Consider the following 21,504-nt stretch of genomic DNA (forward strand, 5'->3'; position numbering starts at 1 on the left):
TATAATATCCATTCGATTTTCAGTTCCGACTATCTCCCCCGGATCTGGGGGATCCGCATTCCCCGCCATCGCTGCTGCTCTTCTTTGTTTTTTTCTTTTTCTTCTTTTTTCCGCACTACTGTTCGAAAACAAAATGGCGTCGCGACGCCCTCAGGGCCGCTTCCAACGTATTCCTGATTTTCCACAGATTCCTACTGCTTTTCTTCCCTTTCTTCGCGTTATGCACTAATTCGACACTCCTTTAAAACAACACCACTTTCCCTATTAAAAGATCCAACCGCAACAATTTTTCCGTTATAAAACGTCCGCCAAAAGGAAGTTCAACTTAACACTTCAAAACGAGACCGATCTATGAGTCGATCATCACACTAAAGTTACAACATCTGGACATCGTGTCAGATTCTTGGTGTAACTGGGAGGGCCCTGTGGGCTATTCTGGCATCATCACTGCCATTCCAAACGAGACATCAGAGAAAAGGAGACCGCCCCTACACAACGACTCGAACCAAGTTTTATCGCCAAGTGAAATAAACTTTTCCTTTTTCGAGTCCGATTGCCACAAACATAACAAAAGGTGGATCCTTAGTTTTCAAAAATGAGAAAGGCGCAATTACACCACTAGGTGGATTAGAACAGAATTTTCGATATTGCCATACCCAAATGAACCAATAAACAATCATCTGAAAAATTGGAACATTTATTTGCCATAATTCAGAACCAATCCGCGCTTTCCCGGCTGTCAGAATCACTGTAGCAACGTTTCTCTTCTTCCTTCTTCGTTTCCTCATTTTCTAATTTCTTTTCACGTGAACGACCCTTTTTATAGCCGTAATGTGTATGGCGAAATTTTTCCAGATCGACCACTCGCTTATCGGGTAAACTTTGGAACAGTGTCGTTCGACAGTGGGTACCCGTAAAGCATCGCCACACGCGCCAACCATCTTTGTGGTAGTAGAAATGACAGTACTGATTACCTTGGTAGTTCAAAACTTCGTAGTCATCACCGGCGACGCTCATTGTGTAGTCCAGTGTACCCTCCTGTTCCAGCCTTGTTCTCCGGCGCTCAGATTCCGGTTGAATCATTTCGTGATTGTGCGGTTCGTTATTTTCTCTCACCATGCTAAAATCTCCATTACACGAAAATGCTGCCATGCAGCCCCTTTTCCGCTCGGAACAACGATAGTAGTAAATAGCATTTTCCCTACGCACCTGTCGGCGGTACTCGTAGCCGTTGTAGTATTTGAAAACGGGAGCAAACTTTTCCACATGTTTCGTTTCTATGATGAAATCGAAATCATCGATGTTTTTCATCTGCTCCGGTAGTGGATGACTGTGTTCATTAACGCCGACAAACTTCATCACCGTACCGTTTGGAGAGAGATAAATATATGCCGCGCAAGTATCGTCCTCTAGACACCGACACGCTTTAGTTCCATCGACTTTAGTGTTCAAAATCGTGTACCGCAATCCTTCGAAAATGATAATATCAGTCCCTGCTTGGTTTTTACCCACGTGATACTCAGTCGATTCAAAGGGAAGTGAACCTTTCTGACCTTCCACAATTAAATGGCCTTCCTCGAGCTTATACGCATCCGGTTCATGATTATGAGGAACTCTTACCAGATGCTTCGAGGCTACTATCATATTTTCATCGTTGGAATAGATTAAGGTAGAACAATTGTGCGACTTCCTCAAATAACATTGCCACACCATATGTTTATTCTCCAGCCGTCTCCCGGCGAACGTGTAGTAGTGTCCTTCGAAACTGAGAACCTTATGTGATCGACGAAATGATCTTCCCGAAGCTTCTTCTGCAGCGGTACAGCTTCCACTGTAGACTTTCATTTCGTTATCCGCCGAAACGTAGATTACCGCGCGACAAGAACTTATGGTACAACCGTAGATTTTGGTACCATCCGTCTGTAAAAATAAATCGAATTTAGTTTAATACTATCGGCGAATATTATTGCTTCTCACTCTAGTTGTCAACAGGCGATGCTTATGCTCGCCATATACCATAACTATCTCCCCGGTGGTAAGGCGAACAATGCTGTAGTTGTACAGTTGGCGTCCACTCGTTATCACTTCTTCTTCGCCGTTCATGGTCTCGGTGCCGATCGATTCCAAATACTCCAACTTGGTATCCAACATATCATCCACCTTATCCGGCGGATGATTGTGGTTGTATGTCATTTTTCGCCAGAAGATTCGATCCTTGGCAGTGCTTCTCGTATATATCTGCGCCGTGCAGTCTTTCTCAATACATTGCCATCCATGGCGCGTTGACGCGCCAGTTTTGCAGTACCGAAATTTGACATAACGATACCCTTGGAATGCGATGTTGATCGTACCGTGACCGGCGTTGTACACCTTGAAATCACACGAACTGCCTTTCTGCGAATGAAGGACAAGCAATTAAATCATGCACAATAGTGCTACTGTTTATTGATTAAATACAGATCGGTAATTAAGTATTTATACCGTGTTCTGGTTCTATGTATTAAGGGTGAACCATCAGCCATTCGATTGACTGTGAGCTATTTTATCTATTATATTGAAAAAAGTAGTGCGCAACTCAGAAATAATGAATTCAGGGTTAAAATATTGCATTCCAATATAGTTGTCTTGCATACATTAGTAATTAGAACGCATTAGTAATAATAAACTCCAATTTCAAAATTATATAATAGTTTTGTTCCAGTTGGTTTATATTCTGAATTTTTTACCTTAGAGTTTGTTGTTTCGTCCTCATCTGAAGACAGAGCTTCTTCCTCCAGCTGTTCCGTTCTTGATTTCCGACCCTGTTTCTTCTTCTTCTTAACTGTCGATACGAAATCCTTGAACCGCCTTGGACGACCACGACTTCGGGTTGGCTTGAAACTATCCTCCGAATCGAACGCTGCATCCTCGAACTGATCATCACTGGACTCCGTATCTTCTACTTTCAGCGGCCGTTTCAAACGTTTTCGACCTCTCTTCTTGCCCGCTGACAAAGACTTACGGGCAGAACTTCTGGTTTTGGGTCTGTCTTCGTGATCCATATCAACATCACTAGGAGCGTGTTCCTCAAAGGGATCAACATCATGTTTTATTGTATCTTGATATTCTGGCTGTTCATTGCTAAAATTCAAAGGTTGTGCATCTACATGAACCGGAGGTACGCTAATTACATTTATGCTGTCGCAGAAAAGTTTCGTTTCCGACTGGCCTCGTGCATCTAGTAATTGGTTGTTAAGTATCTCACACTGGCGCCTAAATTTGGCAAACTCTTCGAGGTTTGCAACGCAGCGAGAGCAGATGCAGCAGTCCGGCTCTTCGACGTGGTTCAACCTAACCAACGCTAGATTTGCAATTTTACGGAATAAGTCGTTATCCGGATCGTCTCCATAAGGAAACACACTGCGCAACTTGAAGGCTTTCACGAAACATAGACGACAGAAGTTGTCCTCTTGGCCACCGGCAGCATATTTACGTACGTTTTCCCTGGTTGTATATTACGCCAAAGTAGGTATACTGAGTGAAACAAACGGGATGTACTTACATGGCAGTTTCCATTATTTAAATAGTTAATAGCAGAACGTAGCCACTAATTTCACATTAAATACTTAATAGCAGAACGTAGCCACTAATATAAAGCATTGAAAAGTAAAATAACATGAAATTTCCAAAATAAGGGGAACCTGTTCACATTTTTCTTCGAATCGTAGACTGTACTGTGTTGTCACTGTTTGTTGTTCTTTTGCAGAATCCATCTTTATTGCCGCGGGCCCATACTATTGGCTCGAATCAAAACTCGTCGAAATGTCATGGGGTTTTCGATTGATGGCACTGACACCGCACCGGTGTTTTGCACTGACACGGTGCCAACACGGAAACGAAAAACTACCTAAAATTGAGTTCCTTTGACTCAATCTCGTGGTATCGTGGGGCCCATATGATTGGGCTGGATGTTGTTGGCTCGAATCAAAACTTGTCGAAAGTAAACAAAGTTCATTTCATATCGTCAACCTGGCGCCCAGGTGGTGAAATCAACGGGGTGCTGGAGCGTTGCCAAAAAATTTTTATTTCCAGATTAAATTTTGCTAAACTTCCCAGTTTAACTCAGCCGGAATGCTGGCTGGTTCTAATTCGTATTCCGGCTCCGGTGACACAACCGATTCAAGTTAGAATGTTTAAGGGGTACCATTTCGATGCGGCTTAGCCGCATAACCGAGGCCTAGGAGCCGAAGCGGCCGAGAAGCCGCTGAGGATCCGCCGGGCGAGGTGGCCACCGACCCGCCGTCGGAAGCAGGCGAACCTGTGATCCACTCGTTTGCCCGGCTTACTCAAACATAGGGGCTATCCCTAGCCCCTATGTTTGAGTAAGCCGGTGCAAAAGCGATGTGGCGTAGCCACATTGGGTGTTGGACACAAAATAAAATTGGCAACGCTAGTAAAATGTAAACACAAATAAACACTCTGGATGAACCTATCGTCAATACTGGAATCAACACAGCGGGGAAAAAAGGCCAGCAGGAAAAACGAGCGCTGCGCCACCTACATGTCAAAAATTACACTACAAAGCCACGCTTTTTCCCGCTAACTTCACACATTCTAGCAGTAAAAAGTAATATATGCTCCGCCTTTTCCCGCTAGCTTCACACATTCTAGCAGGAAAAAATAATATATGCTCCGCCTTTTCCCGCTAGCTTCACACATTCTAGCAGGAAAAAGTAATATATGCTCCGCCTTTTCCCGCTAGCTTCACACATTCTAGCAGGAAAAAGTAATATATGCTCCGCCTTTTCCCGCTAGCTTCACACATTCTAGCAGGAAAAAATAATATATGCTCCGCCTTTTCCCGCTAGCTTCACACATTCTAGGAGGAAAAAATAATATATGCTCCGCCTTTTCCCGCTAACTTCACACATTCTATCAGGAAAAAATAAGATATGCCCCGCCTTTTTCCTGCTAACTTGACACAATCTAGGAAGGTAATCAAACATAAGGGCCCACCTTTTCCTGCTAATTTGGCAGGAAAATTGTAAATATAATCTTGCAAGGGTTTCTGCAGTAGAAAGACTTAATATTCGCGTTGCCTTTTCGTGTTGACTACATATTTTTCTTTTTTCAGGAATTAAAATATTGATTAAGTAACAATAGACAAAATTTTATCAATTAATTGACGCCTCACCCTGCTATTCTCAACATTTATTAAGCATTGCGACCGAAGACTTTTCAAAAGATTGTGAATTCCGCCGGTTGATTTTATTGATATTAACAATGCCTAACATATTCATTTGCAATGGGAATGTAATGCAAAATAAGCCGTTTAATGTTTATGAAAGATTCAAAAATCACAATTCCTTTTACGCAGAATGAAATAATAAGAAAGAAAGCAATGAAGGCAACCTGATAAATCTATCGATCCCTAATCAGTATATATCATGGGCCCTATTCTCACAGTCACGTCACGTAGTGACTAGAGCCAAATTTTCTTCTAGTCACTGGGTGACGTGACTGTGAGAATAGGGGCCCATATGTTGGCGTTTTATTCCTGCTAGTATACTAAGCAGTTCGTGAATGACTAAGCAGTTAGTTTCACGATACATATACAGTTCATGTGTGGGCAAGCATGTTCATGAACAGATTAATAAGAGAAACTACTTCCTTTCTGTTTAAGTATGCATGTCATCAAAAAATTGAATACAGATTTACTCGAAGATTATAATTATATTTTGTTTCAAAATTTATTTTAGCATTTATTAATACAATTTTTTATAATCGAATACCTAATCTAAAAACAGTTTATTTTACAACTCATATGCTTCATTATTTCCTATTGGTTCAAGCAACTATATAAGTATATCGGGGCCTTAAACAATTGAATACATTTTACCGGCAATCATTGGATGAAGCATCGTATTGATTCATTTGATTCTAAATTTTTAATACATCTATGTGAGGTTTCGTTCTGCAATTCTAGTAACAATGTTTTCTGTTTGGCAGTAGCGAGATGGCCAGATAGAGACCGATCTCAATATATCTGAGAGATTTTGATAAACAATTCCAGCTATTCATCAAAGATGGACAATTCAAGACGCCGATTGACATCATTGGCAACCTCTCATAGTTTCTCAACTGATTTCCAACGCGTCCACATTTTCTTAGTTGTTCGAAGTTCTCCCCACTTCTTCCGTTACTCGGTACATCATAAACATTTTATTGGCACCAGTCGAGTCGCCCACAGCGTGCTGAAAGGCAATTAACTGAAGATTAACATAGCAAACATTTCTTGCGACGTTACGCCAGAGCTTAGCTCAAACACGATGGCAGGAACAGCAACAGCGGTTCTCCTTTTTTCTACTATTACTAAGATTCTCTTAGTACCACAATGAGAAGGATGCACAAGATAAATATAATTGAGTCAAAGTATCCTCCAATAAATCGCGATTCACACTCATCCAGAGCTAGAGGACAGGTTGGCTAACTCATGTTCATTTTTCACGATATGCTTCTTAGTATATTTTACTCTGTATTCTTCGGTTGGCTTATTTCGGTCTGGGTAAATGACATACTTCGGAGCTCGGGCAATACTAAAATGGCATTTTCCTGATTATTAACTAATCTATACGCAATCAATTTCCGTTCCATACTAACCTGTGTGAAATGCAAAATACACGGGTAGACTAAATCTTCCGGATTGACAGTACTTGAGATGCTCATCACACAGATGGAATATTCTCTATCCGAACCATGCGAATTTCCCAGTACTTGGCAGCGAATACCTTGGTTCTCTATCATTTGTCGTCTGCCGATTGTGATGACGGAATGCAGCACCTGAAAGAATATGTAAAAACTTGTTTTAATTCACTATTGATTTTCTCTGAAGTGATTATATGCTAGCAAAAAATCATTGCCCCAATATCACTGCCTGTGATCATGCACGGCATAATTACGATTTTTATCAGGATTATGAAGTTAAGAAAAATGAAGTTAATAAAATCAGGCACGATAGAAAATATGCAAAATCGGGGTTGATGGTATCCCTAATAAAAAAAATATACACGAACTTTAACCCATATAGTCCAACGATTCCACATATTGTTTGGATGATACCCTGAACAGGTCGTTAAGGTTGGACAGAGAAAGGGTAAAATTCGCAAACGAAAAAAGTGTTTTTTTTTCACACCGTATGTCAGATCTTCATAAAAATCAATCAGCAGTACTGTAACAACATTCTACATACGCTGATTGATTTTTATGAAGATCTGACATACGGTGTGGAAAAAAACTGCTTTTTTCGTTTGCGAATTTTGCGCATTCTCTGTCCAACCTTAAGCTCTTGGATCATAAGATGTTTATTAGGGATTATACATACATCATTATTGTAAGAAACTCCTCATGATGATGATTTAGTCAAATGATTTTGGGTGTGAGAGCGATCCAGCACACATGTAGGGATGCAAAACAATCGAAATGCTAACGCTTTCAACTTCTCGGTGTTGTTGCAAGTTGTTGGCAGTTGAAAATCAATAGTTTTGAATAAAAGAGATTATATTCTAGTTGCAGTTCAAAACTGGAAAATCCAACCAGCGACAATCGTATTTTCTCTGGTTCTAAACAATGGAATCACGTCAAAAGTAGTGCGCTATTTTCGTGCTATCCAGCGCACTACTTCCGACATCATGGATTAGCACTAAACAGGAGAAAAACCAATTGTCGCTGGATGGATTTTCCTGACTCCAAATCAGGAATATCTAATAAGAATACTTCTAAAAAGCATGGCTAATTTTGAGTGGCAGTGATTAGCAAGTAACGTAATTCATAAATAGGCCTTGTAGTATGTATTAATGGAATCAAAGAAGAATAGGCTGAGTGGAAATAAGTAACGTGGAATCAATAGGGGCCCTTACACGCGCAATAAAAGTGTCATTACTAAGTAGTGTCATTACTAGAATTGTATGGGAATTCCGTCATTACTCACCTTACACGATCATTAAAAGTGACATTACTGCTCAGTAATGACATTACTAGCGCCTCGTGTAAGGGGCCCTTACACGTTCATTAAAAGTGACATTACTGCTCAGTAATGACATTACTAACGCCTCGTGTACGGGGCCCTTATAGGGCCCCTTACACGTACAATAAAAGTGTCATTACTAAGTAATGACATTACTAAAATTGCATGGAAAATCCATCATTACTCACCTTACACGATCATTAAAAGTGACATTACTGCTCAGTAATGACATTACTAGCACCCTGTGTAAGGGGCCCTTATGGGAATTCCGTCATTACTCACCTTACACGATCATTAAAAGTCGCATTACTGCTCAGTAATACCATTACTAGCGCCTCGTGTAAGGGCCCCTGAACAGCTGTGTGAGTACACGAATGGAAGATACGCACCAAGCAAAAGAAGTTAACGTTAGTCATGATGGGTGGAGCGAAAGAGACAACTAGTACCACGACGCAATGTTAATCGTGTTCGCACATGGAGCTCGACAGTACAAGTCTCGACAAACGGCTGAAAAGCCACCTGTCAAAATTCTCCTTGAAAGGAAATTCCGGACAAAACGTTACTTGCTAATCACTAGGGTCCCTTACACGAGGCGCTAGTAATGTCATTACTGATCAGTAATGTCACTTAATGATCGTGTAAGGTGAGTAATGACGGAATTTCCATACAAATCCAGTCATGTCATTACTTAGTAATGATACTCTTATTGCGCGTGCAAGGGCCCCTACTGATGTTGGTAGTAAACGAAGGAGAAAAGTTTTCTCTTTAGCGGATCCTACACGAGACAAGGATATTGTCAATAAAAATATTGACAAAACTGCTTCAATACGTCAATCCCATTTGATTTCTACATGATCAATATTTTAAAGATGCACTAGCACCATCAATATATTATTCAACAATCGATTTATTGACAATATTTCTGCCCGTGTAAGGTCCGCTTTTCATTAACTGCTATGAACTGTGTAACGGTTTATCCGGAATTTCCTTTCAAAGATAATTTTGACAGTTGGCTTGTAGCGGTTTCTTTGTCTGGCCCCATTGGTCTAAATAACACGGCGACTTATGCGCCACTCTCCTGGGAGAGATCACCGGTCATGTTTAGTTACCCGGCTTTAAAGGTAATTGACTCAATGGTCAGGCAAACTACGAACGGCCGCACAAATTATCAAACAACCAACGAGAACTTCCCAATTTACCCAGATTCTCCGGAAGGATATGAATGCTTTCGTGTCATTCTACGAAGTTGACCGTCTCAAAACAATGGATTAGAGTTTTCTGCACCTGTCAATAGAAAAGCGAGCGATCAAATTCCTTCCAACATCGTATACGTACTCCGGATCAAGGCGGCACTGTTAGCTAACGCAAAACGCTTCATCTAGGAAAACATCACGTCTATTTCATTATTTCTCGACAAACATATGATTACGGCCTAAAAGCTAACTGTTAAAATCCATTTTGAATGGAAATTCCGGACAAACCGTTACACCAACGTTAAAACAACCGAGTCAGAATGTCTGGTTGATTTCCCCGAATGAAAAATATGTATTAGAAAAATGATTTTTTTTAAACAACATTATTGTTTGGGTATAGAATCCGGTACAGATTTTTCTATGGAAGAGTGCAGATGGAAAAGATTTTTCAACTCCCGGTACAGATTTAATTGTGGCAACACTGGTTCCAGCGGCTTATTCACGAACCTGATGCTGGCAGCGGTGCTATAAATTTCAACTTCTCGGGTTCGGTACTATAAATTTATGTCGTTTTCGATTGAAAACCTAGAAACTAACCCAGGTTAGTTGCTTCAAACAAACGTTTTTAATGGAACTGAGTTGGGTTCTCGCAAAACAGCGGTGGTGTGAGCGAACCCGAAATATATTTCAGGTTGGAACCCAACCCGGTTTTCAGTTCAGTGACGGTTTGCCAGCAGTTAAGTCCGAAACTGAGCTAGTTTCTGCCTCAAGCGAAAACGACATTAAACTCCTCGGGTTCGGGTCGGATCCGGGTTTTTGAAATTTTAAACTTTCGGGTTCGGGTTATTCGAATTTAAAATTTTTGGATTCGGGTAGGGTTCGGGTTTTGAACAGATCACATTTCTTGACACTATACGTCTATACACAACACCCTTTTTGTAATAACTAATTTTACTTCGTGATGCAAATGGATGACACATATAACCGTACTAAATTTTACCACCTTTAAATCGCTAGAATTTGTCATATTTGCTGTATTTATAGTCATCTCTTCAGATTCACGAACTGCGCGACTTATTTTATTTTTTAGGTGAGCACTCATGATACAGCGTTCAATAATAAGTGTTTTGCATCTAAAATCTCTACACACTCAATTCGGCTCGGTAATTTCCCAACAGCCGTGTAGTCAGTAAATTTATAAACTGAAATCTCAGTAAAGTGAGATTTGTTTGCTGATTTTCGGCGGAAATATTTTCCGAGTCTCAGCTGTCAAACTGAGATCTCAGCAAAAAAATTGTTTACTGAGATCTTAGCTGTTGAGATTTAGGCAAAAGATGCGAAAAAGCTGAGATTCAGCAGAAAAAATTAAGTGTGTATAAGATTTATTTTTTATAATCATCAATAAACCAAGTCAAACGAAATTTGTTAGAAAATATTGGTTCGACTTTCCACTACGGAATATACATTTTTACATACTTAGAATGCCGTTGCCGCCCGGGGACCAACCAGTAACGAGGGCGACGTCGTGTAAACTGTCGAATACGATGTTATGCTATATATTTATATATATATATATATATATATATATATATATATATATATATATATATATATATATATATATATATATATATATATATATATATATATATATATATATATATATATATATATATATATATATATATATATATATATATATATATATATATATATATATATATATATATATATATATATATATATATATATATATATATATATATATATATATATATATATATATATATATATATAATGCTATAGTTAGAAACAAATGCTCCATCGGTTTATGTAATAAAACGAGAATTTTATTCTTCATTCAATGACCCAAGGCTTATTTAATACGTGTAGTAAATTATACAACACTACTCATGCAGAAATGGTTTTCGCTAAAAAATGGAAATTTTGATTAGGTACGACGGGCAAGGTTGTTTGAAACTGCCATCATTCAGCATTTTGTTTCCACATGAATTAGCAAAGACATAATCCTATCGACCGGGCACACTATTTACCGATAATAAATTTTGATGGATCGGAGACAAATAGCATAATATGAATTTATTTATATTATTAGATCTCATTATTTTCGCACATTAATAATGAAATGATATTTAATATTGCTGCTGTATCGGCACCCGTGACAGGCTTTTAAGCCGTAATCGTATGTTTGTCGAGAAAGTGATTTTGAACACGTGTTTTAAGCGGACCCTACACGAGACAAGAATATAGTCAATAAAAATATTGACAAGACCGCTTCGATAAGCGGACTCTACACGAGAGGAATATTGTCAATAAAAATATTGACAAGACTGCTTCAATACGTCAATCCCATTAAAATTCTACAGAATCAATATTTTCAAAATGTGCTTACGCAATCAATATATTGATCAATAATTGGTTTATTGTCAATATTTTTGCTCGTGTAGGGTCCGCTATACGTCAATCCCATTTGAATTCCACAGGATCAATATTTCCAATATGCCTTCACACCGTCAATGTATTGATCAATATTTGGTTGATTGTCAATATTTTCGTTCGTGTAGGGTCTGCTTTATACGAATTTATGCACTCGAGATTGCATGTAAAATGTGTGCTTGAAACGAGCGCAGCACAAGGGAAAGCATTGTGTTTGATCGGACAAGCTCAGTCGCCTGTTGAACGACACTGCATAGCGTATCTCAACAGCCAGTGCACTGTTACACTGTTCTCTTAAGCGGGCCCTACACGAAACAAGAATATTGTCACTAAAAATATTGACAAGACTGCTTCAATCCATCAATCCCAATTTGAATTCTACAGAATCAATATTTTCATATCGTTACACGATCAATATATTGATCAATAATTGGTTTATTGCCAATATTTCTGTTCGTGTAGGGTCCGCTTTATATGTATGGAGATGAGTAAAGCCATGTCAAGTGATCCTCGAATTTTTCGCAAAATCACCGATTTTCATGAGATATATTTTATTGTATAGGGATTATGGTGAATGGCTTTTGGTATAAATATTTCGTTAAAACTCCTTTTTTTCTTTAAGTTATTAACCCTTAAACTTTATTGCATGATAAAATTGTAAATTTCATATCTTAAAAACTACTGAAGATAATTGAAAGAATTTTTGTACACTTATAGAATGATATTTATACTATCTCATAAAAATATTTCTACTGTATAATTATCTGAATAACGGTACTTTGCGTCTATTTAAAAATTTCAATTGCGTTTTTTCTTGTGTTCTTCACGCTAAAAAATTTCAAAAATTACATCAAATTACGCGTCAATCTTTCACCTTCAATAATCTGTATTGATAATTTATCATTTTTGTTCCTATCGAGAGTTATGGATGATTTTGTGACAGTGCACTCTTTGAACGCACGGCTCACTTTGATGCAACCCGCGAGAACTTACATATTGGCAACGCCGCACGTCTCAACGTCAGAATGCGCATCGCTTTGGAAGAGCGTATCTCTTGTTCAAAATTGCTATCTCTGATATAAGAGTAAAAAGACAAGCTTTTCTTTACGGATTATTAAAGGTGAATGTCTTCCGAGTAATTTGCATGGCTTTTAGCGTTATTATATGTTTCAGGAGTTATTTAATTTTTTGTAATTCAATGTCTCGAACCGGCGCGCCGGATATTGGCAGTCGCTGTGTCAACTTGAGCAGTGGGCATGTTTGAATCTGTATGGACACGACTTTTTTTGCAAATTGACATATTACACCACTTTTTATCGTCAGTTGGTTCTGTCTAGGTGGTAGCACGGTATATTTTCTCGAAAAAAAAAAATTGTTTTTATATTATCAATATGGGTCGACCAAACGAATGTTGTATTTTGTTAAAAAGTAGCGATGGTTTTGAAATAAAGATCAATGATGATTCACTGAAATTTAATGAAGTAAATAATATCTTACTAAAACATGGACAACCACCAATTAACAGAATTATCAGAAGCAATAGGGATAAAGAAAACACGCCTATATCAATGCGATTGGAAAACAGATTTAAAGTAAACTTTTTTCACAAGACACATCGTTGTATTTTTAGGAAGATCACTAAGTGAGCATAAAAACGAAAAGTAAAATGATGTTCTCCTAAGATGTTCCATGTTCCTGTATAATGTTGTAGACTAATATTGCATTTGGATAAAACATAGATGTAAAAAAGGGTTTTCGTTTTTACCTGCTGCTACACCGGTGTAGTGCCAAAAAGATATAGACTGATTACACTCAAGTTTGAATGAGTGTAGCACCGACCACACCGGTGTTGTGCACTGTCAAAAACGAAAATGCCATAACAAAAGTGTCTTTGAAGATAGCAATGACATAAGCATATTACATAAGTTAAGTTTCGGTTATTTACAATACAGTTTAATTTCTAATAACGTTAAATTGTAATAAAAAAGTAATCATTAAACAACTATTGTATTTGTTGTGAAAAAATATAAAAGTATCTCGAAATATCCGGAAAACATTCACCTTTGATAATCCGTATAGAAAAGTTTGTTCTTCTGCACCAATCTAGAAATGTGGTTTCATTTAGTCATGCGATGCACACTTCCAACGCGATGCGCATTCTGCCGTTGAGACGTGCGGCGTTGCCAATATGTATGTTGTCGTGGGTTGCATCAAAGTGAGCCGTGCGTTCAAAGAGCGCATTGTCACAAAATCATCCATAACTCTCGATAGGAACAAAAATGATAAATTATCAATATAGATTATTGAAGGTGAAAGATTGACGCGTAATTTGATGTGAATTTTGAAGTTTTTTAGCGTGAAGAACATAAGAAAAAACACAATTGAAATTTTTAAATAGATGCAAAGTACCGTTATTCAGATAATTATACAGTAGAAATATTTTTATGAGATAACATAAATATCATTCTATAAGTGTACAAAAATTCTTTCAATTATCTACAGTAGTTTTTAAGATATGAAATTTACAATTTTATCATGCAATAAAGTTTAAGGGTTAATAACTTAAAGAAAAAAAGGAGTTTTAACGAAATATTTATACCAAAAGCTATTAACCATAATCCCTATACAATAACATATATCTCATGAAAATCGGCGATTTTGCGAAAAATTCGAGGATCACTTGACATGGCTTTACTCAGATGTCAAGTGTTTTACAGCGCAAATTCGTTAGTTGGGTCACGACTGCGCCCCAACTAGCGAATCGTATCCGTTAATTGGGGCAACTGACAGCTGACAAAAATTACCCAAGGGAAACGCTGATTTTTTGTTTTCTTTCATAAAAAACAAGCAAAAATATTTTACAATTCACAAAAGTTGGCTGTTTCATTCCAGTTTAAAGTTGTTTTTTTGTGACAAAGTATGTCATTAGTGTTCTTTTTGCCATCAATTATTTTTTGATAAATTCCTTCGCATAAAACAGGTAATGGATACACCGTCGGGAAAAAGCCGATAAAGCACAAACATTCTACGTTGCCACTAGCTAAAAAAGATTGGATAATGTGATTGAATACATCACAGATGACCTTCAAAAGTTACTAAACTAACGTCTCTGCGACACAAACTAATTGATGCTGAATGGACGAAGCGAAATATTTAACGCATTTATTTCACTAAAATCATTCCGAAATATGAATTCAAAAAATAAAATTCCATTGAATTTAAAACTATGATTTTTTCTGGATCGCCACAGAAATCAACCAATGAACCCCTTGAAATCAATGACATTCAAACGTCAATCAGTTTTTGACTCAGTTTTGACATAAGAGTGTCTTTTAGTTGGGGCATGCCCCAACTAGCGAACACCCAACTAACGAACAGCCCAACTAGCGAACACCCAACTAACGAATTTGCGCTGTAGTGCCCAAAAAGCAACATTTTGGTATAGAATAACTTTTCAAACAAATTTTCGCAGACAAAGCTATATTTATACGAATCTGTAAAGCTAACATTATCAAATCCAGTGATAATCATTTATCGCGTTCTGTCTCTTGCATGCTAAAACTCGCATGCAAGAGACAGCACTCGGGACTCGAACCCAGGTGCGCTGCGTACAAGGCAATCGATTTACCAACTATGCTACGCCCACCCCCCCAGCATACCATATTTTTTACTGTAGGAAAACGGAATTAAATAGAACCTAGTTACAACTATAAGCCTTGGGCTTGTATGATTGGAATAATATATAATCCAGTGTCGGTCCCCAAAAACCTTATTCGCGGGGCCAGTGATTTCGTCTTTCCTTATTCATATTGGTCAATTGTCAGAAGTAGCCCAGGAACCTAAAACCAAAACATACAAAAATTACAGAGATGATCATACTGGAAAGTTCTCTAGGGTAGAAACCAATACAGATCTGGTCAGATCATCATCAGATGGAGAAATCTGAACTCCTAATTTTATCAATCAGAGGGTTTCCCCAGAAGAACAATACTCCGTTGTCAAAGGATGCGAAAAATCTTTTGGTCGGGCCGCCCTCCTCTATTCGCTCTCTCCACTATGGAACAACATGCTTCATACTTCCTCCCTTTGCCCATAAATGTGTAGTGTAATTTATAAATGGCCTCATAATAGAATTTTATGGTCGTTTTTGAGTATATGTGTTAGCATGCAAGAGACAGCAGGCGACAAAAGGTTATCCCTGTATTTGATAGCGTTTGCTTTACATATTTGTATGAATATGGCTTTGCCTGCCAAAATTTGCAGATTGAAATATTATTCCATATCAAAAAGTTGCTTTTTGGCACCAAAGCTTCTGATAACTCCAAAGATGTAAGAGATAAAAATAAACTTGCTTTGCAAAAATTGTGTATTTTCTTATACCGAACAAAATCATAGAATGTTTTGAAATTTTAAAATATCACCAGGAAAAGTTCTTCTTGAAAAAAGTAGTTTTCAGGGGTGTATCATAGAAAACTCCACAAATGTCTATTAAAATCGACAGATTGACACATAGTCTCTTCAGCAAAGTTATTGCTTATGATATTCTCTGCAATTTTGCTGAATAAAGTTTTTTATGTTCATAAATGACCAAATAAAAATTTTCTTCTCAGCTTTAGGGGGATTAGTCACCAAACTAATATTTTTCTAAAATGGGAATCATTTTATAAATAAACTTTGCTGAAGGTGTCTTCTAGCTCAAAGGTCTTATAGCTCAAAAAATCGTTTTTTCGTGGTCAAAACAATTTCGATCACGTTTTTGCCACTTTGGAAACACGGTACACCGGCGGACCCCCTGTGCATTGAAAATGTTCAAAACTATTAATTTTCTACTGCCAATAACTTGCCCTTAGATGTAAGAAACTTTCCCAAAAAGTTGAAAAAAAAAACTTTTCGGCTCGTTGACACCCCTAAATCGCAATCATGGCTGATACTTCTCACTTGTAATTTTTTTCCGAAATGCTCGCAGCAGATAAAATTATGTCGTGACACCCTCTCAGTTATCAAATTCAACCATAGATCAAAAGCACCACTGATAGAAGGCAAGAAAAAATCGGTAGTGATTTTTGTGAGATGATCTTTTGATAGTTAAGAGAGTGATGATTGTGAAAACGTCTATCACATTCTTATTACACTTAGGACGTATATACGAGCGCACGACAGCCACGAACCTGGTAAATAATATATCGACGCTGACACACTTAAATCAGGATATAATATTTAATTAGCTTGATCAACATTAGTTCAATGTTGTCTTCATGCTATAGACTATTTTGGAATGCAATATTAAGACTACCACTTATCCGCAATAAAACAAGCTCGGAAAAACTGTTGCACAACCAAGGTGTCTCATTGTCAAAGGCAGCACTGTCGATCAATCATCCCATAAAAAGTGGTAAAGGACGCGAACAACAATAATGGATCGCCTCCACATACGATAAACAAACGAATAAAATAAAAATGTCAAAAATAAATACAATTTATGCAATAAAATACTCAATATCACACACACAAATATGGCAAGTGTTGTGAGCATACTGCAACGATGCGTCATGTCTTACAGTTCCTCTAACACCAGAACCACATGGCACGAAATCCATATAACGAAAATGAACCATCACCATTGTTATTTTTCAGTCTGAAAAAATCAATTTGTGCAACGCACGATACGAAAATAAGTTTGGCAAGAAAACAAAACTTTGGCCGCACACAACCCTTTGGGAAATTGTCGCCTTCTTTTTCAATAGATTTCCCAAATGTTTCCTTGGTCGGTGCTCGGAAAATTCGACGACTGACTTAAAAGACCAGCACCACACCCTCTAAACAACCGTACCAAGGTAAAATGGGTTGAGCATAAGCACTATTTACACCTATCCGATCTGTTTCAGTGACGGTTCAGTACCATGTCCGTGCCAATATTATTTCATGCAATTCAAATGCGAACATTCACACTTGTCCGGAACGCTGCCGTGTAGGACAAGTGAGAATGCTCGCATTTGATATGTATGAAAGAATATATGTGTCCGTGCACAGAACTAAACCGTCATTGAATCTGATCGGAAAGGTGTAAATTTGGCTTTAAAATGGCAGATCAAGATAATTATGTGGCTGAAAAAGAATATACTAATCATATTTACTAGCAGTTAGTGCTGATCGTTGAAAAAATCTTGGAAAGCGAGAAATTGGATTCTTTTTCCTTTTCTTCAGTTTCCAGAAAAAAATGAAACGGCAAAACCTTCTTATACCTGCGAAGATCATTTTCACATGGAAAATATTTAACGACGCGGATCCAGATTCTTCAACTGACACAGAAATTGTTATTCCCGCAAAAAGAAATAAATTGGGTAAATTTCAATCACAAATGATACGTCGTGAAATCGTCATCTCAACAGACATATGGGATTTTCGATTGATTGACACCGGTGTAGTGGATTGCACTGGTTTTGCACTTTCTAGCAGAAGTGTCAATGGAACATACCCAGTTGTCTGCACTTCGGCTAGAAAGTGCAAAAACAGTACAGTTTCAGTGCACTCCACTACACCGGTGTCAATCAATCGAAAACCCCAATAGTAACCACTCACCAGTTTCATCTCCAGTGGCCGACACTAGTAGATCGACACACGCCGTGTTGGCTAAAACATTGATCTTGTACTTGTTTACCACAATGTTGGACGGATCATTCACTCTGTCCAATAAGCTGTCGTGCTATTCCTTTTTCATCTCGGTTTGACCTATCAGAAACAAGCGCTTCACAAACTCCTGCACATCTTTGATAAAATATAATACAGCGTAGGAAAATCTGAAAAAACATACAATGAAGCTTGGCGGACTAAGTAGTTCTTATGACTCACCATTTTGCAAAATTTCCTTCAAAAGGGTCACCATAACCAGGTTGATTATTTCTTAGCTTTTATCTGATGCAACGCGTAAATATCTCCGGCTTGCTCAAGGTGTTCCAGCGTCTCCTTGGTGAGCAGCTTTTTGGCTAGGGTGAATATCGTCTGCAAATCACTGATGGCAAAATGAAGTCGATTTTTCCGCTCCGGAGAGTCGCAAAAACGCAGGTTGGGGAACTGGTTAAAACTAGAGCCATATATGATGGAGAAAAAGTACGTCGTCGGATCGTATGAGACGGAATAAAACGAATTGTTTTTTGGTATGCTTTTTAGGTGACTTGTTCCGGTGATTCGACTCTTAAGCTAAACTGTCTGATTGCATCGCTTTGCTTTAAATCAGTGTTCGAGCTTGTTTCCAGTCATTTTGGTGTTGGGATTACGCCCCGTGGAAAAAGCCGGCATAATAAAATGGATCACTTGTTGCGTATCGTCCCATAGATCTTCCTAAAACTAGGAGCACTGGGATTGATGCATTGTATAATATAATTGCTGGTAAAGTCACGTAGTGTCGTTTTCCTTGCACCCTTTGATCATGTTCGTGTCTACCGCTAAAACCTCGACCTGGTTCAAGGCTACTTCATCGCGACTCTCAACGCATCCCACCGCAATGTCTGATAGTAAACTATTGAAGCAAAACTCGGCCTGCTGTATTTCTGAAAAAGAAACAGCTACAGCTCGTATATTGTATATTATAATTCCAACTTACTATCGATTTATTGGGCTTGACGTCTCGATCCATACTGCTCCGGGAAGGGCTTTTGAAGGCCTCAGCAAAAAAGGTGATTTCTTTCTCGTACTGATTATCACTTTCTATATAATCCCGAGCACTGAAGTCGAGACAGAAAACTCCTGCCGCATTTTCCTGATACAAATTTTCTCCATTTGTCAGCTTGTGATGCGAATTAGCGAATTGCTCATCGTGATGGAAAATGTTTACAGAGCTGCACAGTGGTGTACCTAGCCCAAATTCATGGCCAAAATTATTTTGCATGTTTTTAAGCCTTATATGTCAAAGAATGGTAAAGTGATTTATTATTGTTTTGGATTATATACGAATAAATAATCAACGTATTAATCCTCCTAGCAGTGTAATGCAGCGCCGAAATAAAGAAAAACTAAAGTTTTTCTTTAGTGCACTTCCGTAGTTCCTTTTTCAAATTTGCCAACACCTTATAAACATAGGAAATTGTTCCAGTATTTGAAAACGATATCTTCTTGTGAACTTTTTTATGCTTTAATCAAAAACCATTATGGATTTGAACCATCCATTATAAGGTTTTTGATTAAAGCATAAAAAAGTTCACAAGAAGATATCGTTTTCAAATATCACACTTTAAAGAATTCAAAATTTATAATATACCAATAATGAACAAAATTTCTTAAAAACTACAACATTCTACAACAAATTGTAAACAAAATTTTTAATACTGTTATTCAGATATTTGTGAGTGATCTACAGGAAAACGTGAATAAACTTTCTAATTAATAGGCTATATACACCAAAAAACGCATTTATATATTCAGTATTCAAATTCACAACATATACAAACTGAACAAATGACGATTCACCTACGTTTAGATGAAACTTGTATAATAGTCATAATGAATCGGAATGGCTGAATAGATTATTAGATAAACGTCTAATTTTTTTATTATATTGATTAAAATGGTATCAAAATCGCAATAGAAAAGAAAAATACATACGGAGACAATAAATAAATAATTGTATACATTCTCATACTCACATACATACTCACCTAATCAAATTCTTCTTGTCACTTGAGATGATTTGTATAGTCTCAACAAAGGTTTTGTTTCTTATTTTGTCTATTTCAGCAAAAACATATTATTTACAAACTGCTGTAAAAACGGCAATGGGATCAATTGGGAATGTTTTTTTCGTGGAACGGGGAGAAGATAACCCAAATAACCGTGTCCTTAAAACGGAACTGCCTAACAAGGAATTTTTCCACTTCCAAAGTTTAAATAATATTGAAAAAATTGGCATTTTTTAAACCCAAAGAAAAAGACATAACAAAAATAGGTCTGTTTTGATTATAGTGCGTTATGAAAATGACGATTTGGTACTAGTTTTTGGGTAATATAGAAAATTATGGAAGAATGTAATACAATGTTAAAAAATCTCTAGAATTTACCACTTTTAACTACTTACATATAAAAATTGTCAATTGAAAAACCTCTTTTTCTGAAGTCATTCATTTGAGTATGGTTCGAAAAACAAGTTGGTTGAAAAAATAGGCAAAAAGACAAAAAGCTATTTTTGACTATTTCGGCCGGGGTTTGGTACTAACTTCGTCGTTGATGATCCTATACCGATGATGTTCTCTTCATTTGACTGCCACTTGAAATATAAAACCAGATTGTGAGGCATTTTGGTTTTGTAAATAATTGAACAAATACCTATTATGTAGTTTTTTCATGCTCACTTCACGAACCTAGCAGGAATTTTTTTTTAACTTTTTTTGATTTGATACTTGCTCCGCCCACTCTAGTTAGAATTTGTTGTTGTTGATTTTTCCCGCTCACTTCACGAACTTAGCGGGAAATTTTTGTTATTTTTTCCAAGCTTTCAGGTTTTTCCCGCTAGCTTGACACTTTTGTTTACAAAACTGACATGCAGATGGCGCGGCAGTAGAACTTGCCCGCTAACTTTTTCCCGCGCGTTTGACCGAAGTTCGTCAATTGACATTTCGACGAATTTTGATTCGAGCCAATCATATGGGCCCATATTATTGGCTCGAATCAAAACTCGTCGAAATGTCAATTGACGATAGGTTCATCCGGAGTGTTCATATAATTTTACATTTTACTAGCGTTGCCAATTTTATTTTGTGTCCAGCACCCAATGTGGCTACGCCACATCGCTTTTGTGCGTGCTGTCCGACTTTGCTACCGCTCAGTCGGACTTAAACTAGGGATAGCCCCTATGTTTGAGTA

At 37.6% G+C, this 21,504-nt stretch overlaps 1 protein-coding gene and 1 long non-coding RNA gene across 3 annotated transcripts; both read right to left on the reverse strand.

Annotated features, from left to right (window-relative positions):
• Positions 1-681: 681 nt before the first annotated feature.
• LOC131677675 (uncharacterized) lies at positions 682-3,737 on the reverse strand. Its single transcript, XM_058957619.1, has 4 exons — positions 3,542-3,737; positions 2,727-3,483; positions 1,978-2,394; positions 682-1,920 (listed from the first exon to the last, which is right to left on the reverse strand). Exons 1-4 carry the CDS (start codon positions 3,553-3,555, stop codon positions 712-714), a joined length of 2,397 nt encoding a protein of 798 aa, XP_058813602.1. The 5' UTR covers positions 3,556-3,737; the 3' UTR covers positions 682-711.
• Positions 3,738-5,725: 1,988 nt separating this feature from the next.
• On the reverse strand, positions 5,726-20,380 carry LOC131677676 (uncharacterized). Of its 2 annotated transcripts, XR_009303410.1 has the most exons (7): positions 20,304-20,380; positions 19,253-19,503; positions 18,502-19,199; positions 18,232-18,449; positions 6,640-6,819; positions 6,287-6,575; positions 5,726-6,233 (listed from the first exon to the last, which is right to left on the reverse strand). It is a non-coding gene; the product is annotated as an uncharacterized LOC131677676 (long non-coding RNA). The 2 variants fall into 2 exon arrangements; XR_009303409.1 differs by having other exon boundaries at positions 5,726-6,575.
• Positions 20,381-21,504: the final 1,124 nt, after the last annotated feature.

The sequence above is a fragment of the Topomyia yanbarensis genome, chromosome 1 (genome assembly GCF_030247195.1).
Source record: "Topomyia yanbarensis strain Yona2022 chromosome 1, ASM3024719v1, whole genome shotgun sequence".
Lineage (NCBI taxonomy): Eukaryota > Metazoa > Arthropoda > Insecta > Diptera > Culicidae > Topomyia > Topomyia yanbarensis.